Raw genomic sequence first — 16,824 nt, 5'->3', positions numbered from 1 at the left:
ACCCAAAAGAAATCAAACCTTTTACAGACTCTTGTCAGAGACATACACACATACTTATATTAAAAATCCTATTTTATATCATCTTTACCATAGACAAGTTTAAGTTGATTTTCCTCCCCATGGATTTTTGCATTTTTATCAAGCTACACAGAGTATACAAAGGAAGCAGACATTTTTAACCATCTAAATAATTTAAACACAGACATATTAAAGTGGATTTTAAAGGCATTTCCAAGTATGTTAAAAAGGCTTTATTCCCTGTTTTTTTATAATGATCCTTTAAAAATCTGAAATGAATGTTTGTTTCCTTCCCCTTTTTCAGTTTGTTGTGCACATGCTTTGGCACGGTAAGGATGCTGGTATTTTGTTTTATTTCATTTTAATAAGATGACTTCAAAATTATTTGTTATGACGCAAAAAAGGTATTACTAAACGGAGTCTGATTTTTCAGAGGGCATGTCTACACTACAAAATTATGGTGACGTAAGTTACGTCGATGTACAGACACCATAGTAACTAAATCGCTTTTGTGTGTCCACACTGTGCTCCTCGTGTCAACGGTGCGCGTCATCACAACCAGCACTTATACTGATGCAGAGAGCAGTGCACCATGAGTAGCTATCCCACTGTGCAACTTGCCATCATCTACTGCAGGGTGTTTTGGGAAGGGTTTGTAATGGCTCATGGGGGCAAACAAGTTTCACGCCTTTCCACGTCGCCTTTTTTTCCAAAGCCCCACAAACCCATGCGGCCACCATCTGTGTGTGAGAAGCATGGGCCCTGCAAAGCTCTGCCTTACTGTGATGAGCACTGCAAGCACAGAGAAAGTTTCCTCGAGATCTCTATGGAGGACTCCGAGAACATCCCAGTGCACAAACTATTCTGCAGGGCCCCCTCTGCCTAACTGTATAGGGGAATGAGAAGCAGATGGCAACTCTACCTCTACTGGTTATTTCACTACCTCTTCTAGAGTAAGTAAAAGAGTAAACCACCAGCTGTGTCCCTACAAATTGAATACTTAGAGGTTCCTTCCCCTGCATCAGGCTCATTCATACTAGACTGTAGGGACTGGCTAGACTGTCCAGGAGCCAAAAACAGATCCTGGCTTGTTGCACCACTGGATCCCCTGGTCATCTGTCCCCCATATTAGTACTTGTCTTCCTCTTCCTCATCACTGTTTATAGTGGGGGCCTGTGACTTGGGATCCCTCAAAGTATCCATGGGGCTCTTGGGGGTGATGATGGAATCGCCATTGAGGATGGCATACAGCTCTTTGTAAAAGCAGCATGTCTGGGGTTCTGTACCAGAGTGACTGTTAGACTCCTCGGTCTTCTGATACGCCTGCCGCAGCTCCTTGGCTTTCACACAGCACTGCTGTGGGTCCCTCTTGTAGCTCTTCTCCCCCACATTCTAAGCGATCTGTCCATAGATATCGACATTTCTATGGCTGGATCGGAGCTGTGCCTGCACAGCCTCTTTGGCCCACAGACCCAGGAGATTCACCACCTCCTGTGGTGCAACTCCAGGAAGGAAGCACATCTGCAGCGTGTAGCCAGTGAGCTCTCCATGCTCAGCAAACAGGAAATGGAATTTCAAAAATTCAAGGGTCTTTAAAAGGGAGGTGCATGTACCTGTGTACCTGGGCAACAGAGTTCAAAATGGTGACCAGAGCGGTCACGGTGGGGCACTGTTGGACATCTCCTGGAGGCCGCTAAAGTCAACGTAAGTAATGCAGTGTCTACACTGACACTGTGTCAACCTAACAACATCGACCTAAGCACTATGCTTCTCTATTATTAAATCGGCATAGTGGGCAAGTTACATCGGCAGGAGCGACATTTTAGTGTAGACACTTACAGAGTTAGGTTGATGTAAGCTGCCTTGCGTCAACATCACTCTGTAGTGTTGACCAGGGCAAAGAATCCGACCCTTAATAAGTTTAATAGATTTCAAGGCCAGAAGGGATCCCTCTGACCATCTTGACTGACCTCCAACATAATACAGGCCATAGAACTTCTCTGAATTAATTCCTGTTCAAACTATTTCAGGAAAACATCCAATGTCAGTGATGGAGAATCCACCACAACCTTTGGTAAATTGTTCCAAAGGTTAATTATCCGCACTGTTAAAAATTTGAATTTGTCTAGCTTCAGCTTCCAGCCACTGGATTGTGTTATACCTTTTTCCGCTACACTGAAGAGCTCATTATCAAATATTTGTTCCCTATGTAGATACTTACAGATGATGATGAAGTCAGGCCTCAACCTTCTCTTTCTTAAGATAAATAGATTGAGCTCCTTGAGTCTATCATTCTAAGGTACGTTTTCTAATCCCTTTATCATTCTTGTAGCTCTTCTCTAAACCTTCTTCAATTTGTCATCAACATCCTTCCTGAACTGTGGACACCAAAATGGGGCATAGTATTCTAGCAATGGTTGCACCAGTGCCAAATACGGACGGTTATAGTACCTCTCTACTGCTACTTGATATTCCTATTTATACATACAAAGATTGCATTGGCCCTTTTGTATATAACATCATAAATGGAGTTCATGTCAGCTGACTATCCACCATGACCCTCAAATCTTTTTCAGAGTCATTGCTTCCCAGAATAGAGTTCCACATCCTGTAAGTATGGCCTGCACTCTACCACCGCCACCACCAATTTTGTAAAACAGATGAGGAAAAAAGATGGCCATTTTTTGATTGACCAGTCTTGACACAGTGACCTACGCAGCCATCTGTAGATGGAGCGCCAGCTTCAATTCAGAGCTCAAAGTTTTACTACCGTGACTTGCCAAAGTCACCATGCTCTATTAAATTAAAAGTGACCTCAAATTGTGCCCACATTGAAGATAAGATATTTATATGTTATGAAAGAAAGGGCTTTCCTGCACTGCAACAATGTATACAAGGAAAATTGAGCCACTGTTACCACTTTTATTTCCTCTCCTAGTGGAAGTTCATTTTCCCTGTGGTATCTGGAGATTTTGCTGTGTAGCTCCCATTAATTTAATGAATGTGTCTGGTGGCTAAGTCTCTGTAAGCTATGTGGAAAATCTTTGTCAGAGTACATATGTTGCAATGACAGAGTATAGAATTCTTAGCTGGCCAGTGTCTCTGAAACACCACAAAGGGATTTGTTTTGGGTAAAGCCCCTGGGGCATAAGAGATTTTCCAGGAGCTACAGTAACTGACTTCAGTAGCTCATTCTTTTCATCTCCAATAGCTACAAGATGAATCTTTCAGTGGATTTTCGCATCTGCCTCACAGCAGGCAAGCTACCTGCATCTCTGAGAGCCAAGCAATATTGCAATGGGGCAAATGTCAAGTCTTCTCTGCCTGAATTTCACTCAGTGCCATTCCCTGAGATGCTCACGTGTTGTGAGAACTTCATGCTGTAGTCTGCAACTTGGATCTATGTTTTTCCTGGTTGGTGAAGGGCAGTGTGGAAATACTGGATCCACTGCAGGTAAATATTGCCAACACCATCCTTATACAGACCTGGCAACCAGTGGCTCTTAAAGCATTCTGCAGCTTTTGATCAAGCAGCTGTCACTTGAGGTTGACAGCATGACCCATTTTGGCCAGTGTTCTATCTTCCATTTTTCAGACAGATTGCTGAGAAGATTCTGGTGATGCGATTCTCACAGTGTCTCAGTTCTCCTCGATCCCGGTCAAGCCAAATACAGACTGGGTTTGGCACAGAGACTGTGTTGGCTACACTGGTCGATGATCTCTTCCTGGCAGTTGATGAAGATCACATGTTGAAACTCATATTATTAGCCCATCAGCTGCCTTCGATGCCATCAACCGTGATACGTTGCTTGACTTGCTTGTGCCACCTAGTGGGGAACAGATGGAGCTGATCTTAGGTGACCGTTCTTTTCCCTTGGTGTGGTCACAGAGGGTAACTGGTGCTCCACCCAAGGATTCTCATTTGAGGTACGGCAAGATTCAGTTTTTCATCCTTCTTATTCAACATATCTACGATGCAGCATGCGTTGCAGTGCCTTTGGTACACTTTTCACACATTACAAAATTGACCAGCATCTGGCTGAAGCGGAGACATTAATATGGGCATGCAGGCTCAGGTTCAGTCCAGACAATACTAAAGTGATGGGAGATTAGGGAAAGCTTCAACAGAACATGACAATGATTGTATCGGAATCTTTCAGTGAGGTATCTGTCTGCTATTTACTGCCTGACTTCACAACTTCAGTGTGCTGTTAGATCACCATTTGCTTTTAGAGAATTAAAATTGCAGCGGTCACAGTTTTTCATCTATCATCTTCTGCAAAGTTGTGACTTCTTCTCTTGGATATGGACGGTTTTCCATGCTTTTTCCACTTCAAAATCTGCACTGTCCACAAGGCTGCACCTAAGATCCCTTTGGAAACTAAAGCTGGTGCAGTAGGCCACTGCCTACTTGTTAAGGGGAGCATCACACTACAAGCACATGCCATCAGTGCTTCATGAACTAGACTGCCTGTTTATTGGTCCCCAGCTGGAGTTTCATGTTGGTTTTAGTCATGGTCATAAATGGCTTAGAACTACCTACATGAAAGACCGACTGTCTCTGTTCCCATGGGATAATGTTACTGTTGAAATCAGATGCTCAAGGTGAAGCCATCTCTGCGTAAAAAAAAAAAAAAAAAAAGAGAGAGAGAAAGGGGTTGCTGGCAGACACTCTCCTTTAGGACTCTTCCGGTCTGAACCTCATTCCCATTTTGTTCCAAAATAGTCCACATCTGTTAATCTCCAGGACACACTGCAAAGTCCATCTATTTGTTAGAGCTCTGAGGGAGTGCTGAGGAGAGGTGGATAAAGATTTTTCTAGGATTCATTTTGATACACTGGGCAGCTGGTGCTTCGGTTGTGTGGGATTGACATTTAAAATTTTTAAACATCCAGAGCCCGGAATAGCCATCTATTTTTGTATTTAAATCAAAACTTGAAAAATTAAAAATAAAAAAACCCTGGATTTTTGTTTGTAGTATGGATGGGACAAAACAGTTGTCAGAATCATCACAGGGAATTGTGTTACTCTAGGTTGTATTGTCCTGACCACAGTACTACAGGGAAAACTCTGTTAGAATACAGACTCACTTAGCCTGGCCAGACAACCATGAGCTAATACTGCCAGAGTTGGCGTGCAGATTGGTCACAGACTGAGACCACTGAAAGTGTACTTGTTCATTCATTGCTGTGGCCTAGTCAATGGGCCTGGCAGTTCCAAAAGAGGGAAGACCAAGCAATGCTAATCGTGGCCTCCAAAAGAAGAGGCAATCCTTCCTCGAACAACTCTGTCCTGCTTAAAACACAGTGATGCCAATTCCCCCAACTTGAGATCCACCAGTAAGACTCAGTGAAGTAGTGTTGTAAGTAAATTTGATCTTGACCCAATTTTACAAGGTCGTAATCACCACATATTGATTTATTTGCTTTTTATGTTATGAAGCAGATGCAAGTCACCCTGTACGAATGATCAAGAAAGTAATGTCTGGTTTCTTTGCAGGTTCCAGGCTTCTTGGTCTATTTACTTCAAAACAAACACTGGAATTTATTTCATCTACATTAGAATGATGAATGGCTGAGATAACGCTCATGGGATTTGAACCTGTGGCTCCAGGAATGATGCTAAAATACGATAGTGTCTGAAATATGATGCTTACATCAAGTCAACCCTCTTTCTTTTTTTTTTTTTTTTTTTTGCTTGTTACTTAAACAAGGGAGTTTTTCAAGTGTTTCCACCATTCAAAATGACAAAAATATGATGACATATTCTGATCACTCAAGGTTTCAACCATTTTGCTCTGAAAAATTTTACTAGAACAGTTTACTAGATTTCATCTACACTGACTCCAAATCTGAGTCCTGATTTTGAATCCCACGCTGAATCCAACCTGGTTCTGGATTTGAACACCACCTCTTCAGCCCATCTGTTATTTTAGAAGTAAGCCAGCTTTGTATCACTGAACTGTATTAGAAACTAAGTTTCACCCCCAATACAAACAAAAAGAGAAAGATATAAATTAAGTCATTATCAGTCAGCAGGATAACTGGGAGTGGGATATATCTTTCAGATGGGAGTGTACTCTGTGTGGCATTTTTAATACCTGAAATTGCACAAGTCTGACACTGGAGTGGATGTGCTCTCCTTCAGTCTTTCTTTAAAACAGAAAAAAAGTAGTAAGATGTGGATGGCTCACCTGTGATTCCTATCACAACAAGGCAGCACAAAACTATGCATAGATAAGGCCCCTTCTGCTCAATTCAGCATGCTGAGTTTGAAGGAGTTAGAGTTTGATGAAATTATCCGACAAGCTTAATACAGACAAACACTTAGAATTGTCCTTCTAGCTCCACAGGACATGGCCTATAAATCAAGACCTTAAAACATAAAAGATGAAAATCACTGAGGGTTTGTCCAGACTACAGTGTTGGATTGTATTGAAACTCAAGTTAACTGATTTTCAGTTAACTCAAGTTAATCAATATGATTGTAAATGCTAACAACTGATGACACTCCACAGATGTTTGTTCAGTTGTCTTAGGTTACGACATGGAAATAAATTAACACAAGCTACAACACAACCAAACCATGTAGTCTAGAATAAACAGAGGGGATACGTTGTTAGTTTAAAAATCTAGAGTAGGCATCTGAGTAATAGACAAACAGACTTGCCATGGAGTTTACTGTATGTGGGTGTGTGAGAGTGAGCACAGTCCAGGAGAAACCATATTTGACAGACACTGAAATTATTAACTGAGTTATGATGAAAAGGGAGTTACATTTAGTCTGACACTTCAGGCAAGACAGGGAAGACCTAATGAGCTTTCAAAAGGAGAGGGGAGCAGAAGGGAGCAATGGCAAATAGCACTCCGGGGGAAGAGAGGAGTTGAAGGCCTTCTGTTAGGCAATACCTGAAGGGATACCAAAAGAGTGTTATAAGCATTTACAACACTTTATCCAGGTTCAAAGGGTTCCTGGGAAGTGCTGTGTGTTGCAAAAAAGAACACTGGGAAGCCTGCCTGCCTACTTAGGAATGCCGGTTTTCGTTAAACATTGGGTGCAATGATACATTGTGCTACCCATGTAAATAAGCTAACTGAAAAGGGTTGGACTAGCATAAAAATACTGATGAGGTACTAATGCAAAACATAGCCTACTGACAAGAGTGGTATCAGGGAGGCTCACACCGTTACTTCAGAGACCGCCAGGCAAGAAGGACAGAATTAGAGAGGTGGGAGGAGTGTATCAGCCTAAGAAATGCTGGTGTTACATAAATCTCTCTCTGTCTCTCAAACCCATTATAAGCACAAGATGTTACCCAGGCCTTACATTGGATATATTGAATTTAGTCCTATTTTTTAAATTAGAATTTTTAATTTTCTTGTATTTATATTTGCTTTTTTAAAATTAGAATCGTTATTGTACTGGGGTAACCACTAAAAGCCATTCCTGGAGACAAAGATGGACGATGAACTCTGAACTCTGATGAGAGGCAGAAGTGGGAGCAAAAAGTCCGCAGCCTGTAGCATTTGATCAAAGGCATTTGGCAGGAGGGACTCATCCTGAATAAACCCTGTCAGGATGCCAACTAGTGACATGGAGAAAGAAATTACCATGTGTACAGTCCCTAGCACAATGGGGCCCAAATTTCAGACAGGGCCCTCAGTACTATAATAAACCATATGTATCTATTATTATGTTGTGGTATATACTTCATGATACTAATTTTAATATAGTTGATTCTGTCCAACTTCTATCGAGTTTTGCAATAGTAAAAAAGATTTGTAACAAAATGTACATCATTTATTTTACAGCGAATATTTTCAGTTGTACGGTAGTTTGTGAAGAGTTTTCTGATTCTTTGGGAAGGAAAGCGCTACACAAAGAGGTAGTCACTGTAATTATTTGAGTGTAGTTATGAAACAGTTCTTTTTTGGAATAACTGCTAATTAGATGCAGGTACTAAGACTAAGTCATATACATGAGGGAAAGCTATGATTCGCACTGTTCGCACTTGAAAATAAAACCACTAGGAAATGCTCAGTTTAAATTTTTCTTGTCAAAGCGGAAGCTTTTCTAAGACATATAAATAGAGTCATTTCCTAGGGCCTGACCCCACCAAGAGTAGTCTAACTGCTCGGAGCACTCTCAGGTAGTAAGCACTATGCACACTGGCAAGAGTTTGCCGAATCAAGCTCTGGCAGGGGGTGTGCACTCAAGGGTGAATCCTGAGCCCTACTGAAGTCAATGGACATTTTGCCACTGACTTCGGTGGAGCCAGGATTTCACCCCAAGTATCCATGCGAGTAAAGTGCCAGCAAATGGAGGGGTGAGACTCACCCCACAATAATGGGCCAGAGTACAGAGCTACTGTGCAGCCCCTAGTCCAGCCTATGAGCTAGAACAACCACCGCTACCCCTCCACCCAGTTGCAGTGGGTACTGGAGCTCTTCCCCTGGTCCACCCCCAACCTGTCACAACATGGCCTCCTACATCAGCCTATACAGGCTGGTACAGAGACCCTGCCTGTGGTATGAGGCATATAAATTGATCCTCCGTGCAGCTCTTTCTCCCACAGCCCCCATACAGGGTCATAGGCCATCCCACTGCACCTTTTTTTTTTAATTACTAAATCAATATACAGGCTTATGTAAATAATTTATCTCACCGTGGAAAGCTGATATCTACTATTGTGGAGCAATGTAGCTTTCTACATAATACGTTCCCCCCTCCTCCCCTTTTTTTTAAAACATGCTTAGGGAGTCTCCTTGTGCCACAATCCCCTATCCGTAAAACGGGGATGCTAACACTGCCCTACTCACGGGGGTCTTGCAACATTACAACTGTGAGGTGCTCAGATACTACAGTATTGAGGGCCGCCAAATACATACCCAATTCTAGGCTGAACAAGTGAAAAGAAACTCATCTCCCCCAACCCACATTACTCATTAAACTGAGTAACAAACAGTCTATAACCCTGAAATACACCTACCATTTCCTTGAATGCACTTTCAATAGCCCCAATAACGAGGCTCTCATGTTGGATCTTCTTCTCTGTAAAGAAGCGTGTTGGAGGGGTGTTGGGTGAGCCCGGAGTCCCAACCCCTCCACGCAGGGAGGCAGCCCTCGTTAGAGTTCTGCTGTTAGTGGTCATGCTTTCTGGCTCCTCTCCTAGACAGGTTGGGGGAAGGATGGCAGAATTCTTCAGGATCTCCACAATCTCCTGCAGCTGCTCCACAATATGGTGCTGAAGCAGTTTGGATGCTACAACAGCAGCCCCAGATCCAGCATGCCCATCAAACAGTGACCAGTAGTATAAACTGATGCCATCAGTTTCCTGGTGATGAGAAAAAAAAAGAAAATCACCATGAACACAGTTATCAGGGTTGCCAGTGACCCAAGCACCACTGACAGCTTAGCTACAGTAGATAAGGTGCAACAAACTGCCCCATGATACAAAAAGAAGGTTTCCTTCTGGAAGGCAGAAACATGTCTGTCACTGTGGCTTGCCTTTTTTTTTTTTTTTTTTTTTTTTTTTTTTTTTTTTTTTTTTTTAAAGGCCAATAAACTTACAGTCTTTAACATGCTGCACCAAACATGAGCAGGATGTATGACACCTCTGGGCCAGGAGGCTAGTTCAATATGCTCACTCTATTTTTGCCCTTTCTCTCTCCAGAGAATGACAAATGGGCCACTCGCAGTGGGGCTAGATACTTTTCTGACGTGGTCATTTCTCCACTAGGAATCTGACTCAGGCGGCCAACCAGCTTTCTGATAGTCATAACTAGAGCAGTGTGAATAACTGACTTTTTGGTTCACTGGCACTTCAGAAAAAATAATGTTATAAATTTACTTCAGGTCAAACCAAAACCAACGTTTTTAGAATTTTTGGGTCAATCGAAACGTTTGAACAAAAACTATTTCATATCAAACAATGTGTATTTTTTCCTCCGTGGGCATTTTAAACCCTTTTATAAAAATAAAAAGCAAAGGAAATGAAAGGCTAGATTCATAAAACCCAGGTGGAAGAAGAGGAGGATGTGGTAGTGGTGATGGTAATGGTAATGGTGCCCCTCACCTTATACCCAACAGCCCAGTAGTCAGGGTACTGACAGGGATGTGGGAGACCCAGGTTCAAATTCCTGCCCAGGAGCAGCTGCAAAGACGGGGAAGGGGAAGGAGGGATCTTACCAGGGCGCTGTCCCTGGGCCCTGCCGGAGGCTCCATTTTTCATATCAGCATCTAATAGTAGGTGCCTGATAAATCTGAAGCCTTTCTTGTCAACTAGATATAGGGAAACTAAGTAGAATCCCATTACAACTTCACAGTACTTGGGGATAATTCCCAGTAATGCGACAGGGAAGTACCTAGGGTGACCAGATAGCAAGTGTGAAAAATCAGGACAGGGGTCAGGGTAATAGGCACCTATACAAGACAAAGGTCCGATTATCGGGATTGTCCCTATAAAATTGGGACATCTGGTCACCCTAGAACTATCTGTCTGCAGGCTCAAGAAGACAACACTGTATCCAATCATATTTGTAATGTTATTTTTTCAACTATAAGGGCTAGAAACTTGGGGCCTGATTCACCACTGCATTACTCCAGTTTTATGGTAGCACAGCCACACTGGCATTAAACTGGAGTAATAACTGCTGATTCGGGCTCTTCATTATTTATTGTTTTGTAAGCAAAGCTGTAGAAATTAATGGGTTAGGCCTCTTCACTCTCCAGGGAAGTCTTTTCAGATACCCCTGGCAAATGGATTTTTCAAGTTCTGCCATATTTCATGATCAATCCTCTGAACCACCCCATCCCTCACCACTGCCATTTTAAAATGTCTAAGAGAAATATGCTATACAAAGTGATCCAGTTAGTTTAGGGTAAAAGGTCATTGAAATGACAAAGAGTACTGGATAAGTTTCCCCCGGTCTCTGCAAACATGTCCATGTTCCCTACGTATTTGGCTTCATCTCTATCTACAGTAGGACCTCATGAGATTTTTAAGGGTGTTTTTCTGAAATCTCACTTTTCCTTATGTAAAAAAAAAAAAAAAAAAGGTTCTCCTGCCCCTGATAGCTTTCCCAAGCTGTCTTGCTTATTAGCCACAATCATGTGATCTCTACTTCCAAAGAATGCTTCTGCGTGTGTATTCACATGTGCAACCCACCAGTCAGTGGGTGTTAGGTGTCCTCTTCTGTGTCTGTATCCCCACAGGATATAGGTTTGTTACAGCTCTCAGTTTTGAAAGCCTGCCTCTTTAGCTTAAGATGTAGAGAATCTAGCTCCTCGCTTTGGAAGTCCCTTCCCTGGTTCAATCTCTACCAAGATGGTAACCACCACATAAGGGACTCATGTAGGATTTGAACTGAAGTGGCCTCAAAAACTTCAGATGATCAGAGGACATATGTAACCCACAGGTCTGTGTGTATTTGGTGTTCCCCTCTGTGTCTAATGCACATAGAATATGGGTGCATTATAGCTCTCAATTTAAGAACACACTTTCAAGTCTAGAGGTGAACATAATGGCTGTCACACATGTACCACAGGTATCTAGAAACAGTGAAAGATTTTTTAAATTAAAGTTGGAATGGAAGGAAAGTCTCTGCAGTAATAATGAGAACATCCTTGAGTTTCATCACTGAAGTTTATCACACTGCCCACTAAATTGTTTCACTCAAATGTAACTTTTAAATTCTCACTGTGGAGATAAATTTATCAAATCTCACTTGCTTGCTGCTTCCATTAGTTTGGTGGTTTATAATTTTAGTCTCTCTCTCTCTCTTTTGGTAAAGTAAAGATACTGCTGGGCATGATACCATCCATATTGTCACATCCTTCTTCATTTTCTCCAGAAGTCACAGGGCAGTAATAAACATTTCCCAGAACTCTTTTTAAAAAATGAATATGATATATTCTGGTAGAAAAATACAGCAACAATAACTTCATGCTCCTAAGTCACTTAGGCACTTCTGAAAATCCCACCCTAAAATCACCACTCAGCACAGCGCTTCAGCATAAGCTTAATATTAAGTCTCATAGAAATCAATAGGACTTAAGCACCTGCATACGTGTTTGGCTGACTCAGGACTTAATTTAAATTGACAGACACCCACAGGCAACGTGATTATAGCAACAGACACATGGTTGTGATACTGATTTACCTCATTCTGTCACAAAGGGCAAAAAAAATCCACCTCCATCCTACAACAAGCCAGGATGAAGCCTTCACACAATTTAAGTCCCATAGTATTCGTGCTACACCAGGATGAATTTCTACCCAAAATGAGCGATGCGTCCGGGAGCACCAAGATGCAAAGGAGGCCATATGGAAAACAGAACTGTTAGATAATTTCTCAGAGGCATGTCACATATCAGCATATCAAGAAAGGGCAATCAATCCGAGCTACTACATCCTAATCCTAGCACAAAGTCCTCTTTGCAATATCACTTTTACCCCATCACTGTAAATTCTTTCAATTCAAAATGCTAATGAGCTCTATTACTGAAATTAAGATTTCATTATTAATCCTAATGTTCTTCTAATGAAATACATCTTTTAAGGCATGAATTATAAAAATGATTGAATAAACCCCTCTCCAACTCTCTGGTTACCTTCCCCGAAGAAGAGCTCTGTGAAGCTCAAAAGCTTGTCCTCTTCCACCAACAGAAGCTGGTCCAATAAAAGATATTTCCTTACCTAACGTGTCTTTTTCTAACTATGGCTTTTTTTAGCTCAACAAAACACGAGGAGGACCATACTTATAGAATCGGGGACTGCGTCCTGAAAAGCAGTGACTGAAAAGGACTTAGTGGTCAACAGCAGACAAGCAACCCAACGTAAGAGCCCAGTGCAATACTATCACAAAAAGGGCTAATGTGATCCTTTTATGTATAAAGAGGGGAGAAGTGAGTAGGAGTAGAGAAGTGATATTACCTCTGTGTACAGCATTGGTGAAACCCATCCTAGAATAGCGGGTCCAGCTCTGGGGTTCATATTTTAGAAAGAAATTTTGAAAAACAGAAGGTGCCAAAAAGAGCAACAAAAACAATTACAGGACTGGAGAAAATGCAGGTGAGATACCTGAAGAAAAGAAGACTGAGAGATAACTTGACTACAGTGTATAACTATGTTCAAGGGGAGAAAAAACAGATACTAAAGGGTTCCTTAATCTAGAAGAGAAAGGTATAACAAGAACAAAGGGTGGAAGCTGAAGCCATAAAAATTCAAATTAGACATAAGGCACACATTTTTATCATTTCAGATCACTGAAACAAACTATCAAGGAGGTGGTGGATTCTCCCATCTCTTGATGTCTTCAAATGAAGCTTGGCTGCCTTTTTGAAAGATATGCTTTAGCCAAATGCTAGCTATGCTTTAGTCAAACGAAAGTTATTGGGCTCAGTACAGGGATAATTGGGCGAAATGTAATGGTGTATGATATACAGGAGGTCAGACAAGTCAATGATTCTCAACCTTTCCAGACTACAGTACCCCTTTTAGGAGTCTGATTTGTCTTTCGTACCCCAAGTTTCACCTAACTTAAAAACTACTTGTTTACAAAATCAGACATAAAAATACAAAAGTGTCAGCACACTATTACTGAAAAATTGCTTACTTTCTCATTTTTACCATAGAATTACAAAATAAATCAAATGGACTATAAATATTGTACTTACATTTCAGTGTATAGTATATAAAGCAGTATAAATGAGTTGTTGTATGAAATTTTAGTTTGCACTGACTTCGCTAGTGCTTTTTATGTAGCCTGTTGTAAAATTAGGCAAATATCTAGATGGAGTTAATGTACTCCCTGGAAGAGCTCTGCGTAACCCCAAGGATACATATACCCCTAGTTGAGAACCACTGGACTAGATGGTCTAATGGTCCCCTGGCCTTAAATTCTACCTATTTATGAAAGCAGCATCCCATCCCATCTCATCTCACTAACTAGAAACCCGGGATGAAATTCAAAGTTCGGACTACTATTGGTTGAAAAAATTCTTTCAAAGCTGTTTTTCCATAAGAAATTGGATTATTGTCTGAATGAAATTTTTCACCAGAAGTGTCTGCTTACCTTGGAAAATATTGATATTTTGTCAAACAAAAAACAAACCAAAATGCCCAAAACCAAAATATTTCTATTCAAAATGTTGCTGTTGGCTTCATGGGAGTTGTGATTTAGGTTACTTATGCTTCCAGTCTCCTCTATGGGCCTGGCTCTCTGTCTGGATTATATCTCTCATGAAGTACCATGGCCAGTGACCCTTACCACAGAGGCCCTTTCTTCACCAAGAAACTGGTGCATCTTGGAAGATGTAGTCCAGCCAAAGAACCCAGCCCACAGATAATGGGAGCATAAGGCACTTGAACTACAACTCCCATGAGGCTAGATGGTCACGTTTTGAATCCAAATGCTTAGTTTTTCAGCTGAAGTATTTTAATTTTTGATATTCCAAAATGTTGAGGGTTTTGTTAAAATTTTCAACTGAAAAAAAAAAACCCTATATGCTGACTATCTCTAATTCACACTTTTAGAAGAGCAAGTATTAACATCTTCTGCTCAAAGTATATGAGCAGGATACTAAGTCATTAAGACCTACACAGAGATGTCCACAGCAGACTGCATTTTGCCTCTCCCTGCTCAGCATTTTTTGCTTACTGTAGTCCTCTTGCTTTTCTTGCCATTATTTTATTGTTGTAACTCCTTAACTTCAGTTATTGTAGAAAGGCTCTGGTGGCTCTCCTCTTCTGTTATGGAGGGAAGGTGCCCGGATGGGGCAGAGAGAAGAGCTGCTGCCTAAAGTGATTTAGGAGCAGACCTAGAAGTTCTGTTCCGCAGTCTGTTTCTCCCTCTAAGGAAGATCCTTGTTGGTCCGAGGGGGCACTATGTCAGCATGGCTCTTTGGTTCTGTCAGCAGCACTTCTTCCACAAAAGAAAAATTCTTTGGGTGATTGGGCCTAGGATGGGTTAGGAAAGGAGCCTGAAGGAGTCAGCATAGATGCACCCTGCTCACATAAACACACACTTCCTCTGTCTCCCACTTGCCCACTTACGCCCCTAATTCTTAACTTAACACTCATTCCCTGTGCGCCCCAGATGGGTGCATATCCACCAGGCTCTGCCTCAGGAGAGGGGAAAGCAGGCTGCACTTCTGACTCAGCTGCAGTTCACACACTCCCTCTCCTGTCCATCACCTGTAATAACGGGAAGAGGAAGGTATGGCAGTGGTTCCCAACCTGTGGTCCGCGGACCCCTGGTGGTCCACAAGGCTACTACAGGGGGTCTGCAGAAAAGAAAAATAATAACATCCTCACCAAGGAAATGTACAATTTCAAAGAAAACTAGTAGCATGTGGTGGTCCACGAAAAGTTTGGAGGTTGAAAACAGGTCCACACACTCGAGAAGGCTGGGAACCACTGAGGTATGGTGTCATCAGCAGGGCTACAAAACCCACTGAGTTACCTCAGTTTCTGCTTCTCTTGGGGGCTGCTCCAGCCAAGAATCTCACCTTCACCAGTGCAGAAGGGAATCAACTTCCTGCTAGCCATGGGGGCATGGATGGGGGCAGACATGGCTGCCCTAACCCTATCTCCCTATGCTGCATGCGTGAGACCATTCACTGAGTTCCAGTACCGACTTTGCTCCTACATCCCTTGAGGCAGCACAGCAGGTCTCAGGCCCCCTTTGCAGTATAATAAAGTACCAAACACTAGAAATCCTTGAGAAACAAAACACTTTTCACCGTGGTATGCCCATGGCCAAAGTAAATGGATTTGGAATGATAAAGCTTATCCGTTCCAACTTGTCAGGCAGCATGGGTCAGTGGAAGGGATACTGAGCACTCAGGTGACCAGGGTTCCACACTCAGCTTGCCTCTGGCACGCAGAGAGACTCTGGGCATGCAGAGAGACTCTGGACTCACCTCTCTGCACCTGTTTCCCCTTCCACCCGCTGTCTTATCTTTTAGACTAAGTTGTTCAGTGCAGAGACTCTCTTACTATGGGTGTGTACACAGTGGCCAGCATAATGGGGCCCTGATCTCACTTGGGGCCGCTAAATGCTACGGTAATGTAAGTAATTATAACTCTCCAAAGAATTCTATTAAACAAAATAATGTGGTTTAGTTTGAGGCTAGAGAAGGAGCTAAACACATGGTTACCTACCGGCAATCTTTATTGAGAGGGAACAGGCAACCAATAAATAAATAAATAAATAAAATTAAAAAAAATCAAGAGACTCAGGGTTTTTTTGGTTTTTTTTAAAAGAAGTTGAAAAGGCTCCTTTTAAAGCAAGTACCTTTCCCCCCCGCCTTGTGATGCCTTTCAGAATATGCAAGTACAAGAAGAGGGATGGTCAAATGGCAAGGGCATTGCCTGGAACTTGGAAGTCTAGGTTCAGTTCCTTGCACCTCCTCAAATTTTTCTTCTGACACTGAGCAAATCACTTACTCTCTGTCTCAGTTCCCCACCTATAAAACAGGGATAATGGTAGTTCCTCACAACAGAGAGGTGTGGAGATCAATATATTGAAGATTGTGAGGCACTCAGATATTATGGTCATGATGGCCAAAAAAATACGTTCTTCTGCTTGCACTGGTAAACTTTTACTGCTGTCTAGTGACTTGGGTCACATATTTTTTATTTTAATGAAAGTCACAAAGCAAAACTTGAGTTGCCAGGGCGCTTCCATGAGAATGGCTAGCCCACTGGGTATTTTTATGGAGGGGGTAGTGGAGGAATGAAGCCCATAGTTCAAAAACCAATTTTTTCCCTGTGAAATTAGCTTTAAGGATTCAGTTTGGTC

General features: G+C 42.0%; 1 protein-coding gene across 3 annotated transcripts in view; it reads right to left on the bottom strand.

Moving 5' to 3' along the window:
• PPM1H (protein phosphatase, Mg2+/Mn2+ dependent 1H) overlaps positions 1–16,824 on the bottom strand; it is a 194,381-nt gene that overhangs the window by 79,646 nt on the left and 97,911 nt on the right. For all 3 annotated transcript variants that reach the window (XR_010922841.1, XM_067564120.1, XM_067564119.1), the window contains exon 3: positions 9,009–9,353. Coding sequence is in view for 2 of the 3 variants with exons in the window: in XM_067564120.1 (XP_067420221.1) it covers positions 9,009–9,353 (345 nt within the window). In the remaining variant the exon portion in view is untranslated. The remainder of the gene's footprint in view (positions 1–9,008; positions 9,354–16,824) is intronic.

The sequence above is a fragment of the Emydura macquarii genome, unplaced genomic scaffold (assembly GCF_026122565.2).
Source record: "Emydura macquarii macquarii isolate MOO-44397 ecotype Brisbane River unplaced genomic scaffold, CSIRO-AGI_Emac_v2 contig_2636, whole genome shotgun sequence".
Lineage (NCBI taxonomy): Eukaryota > Metazoa > Chordata > Testudines > Chelidae > Emydura > Emydura macquarii.
The sequence above is the reverse complement of the archived record's forward strand: the minus strand, read 5'-3'. Positions and strand labels throughout refer to the sequence as shown.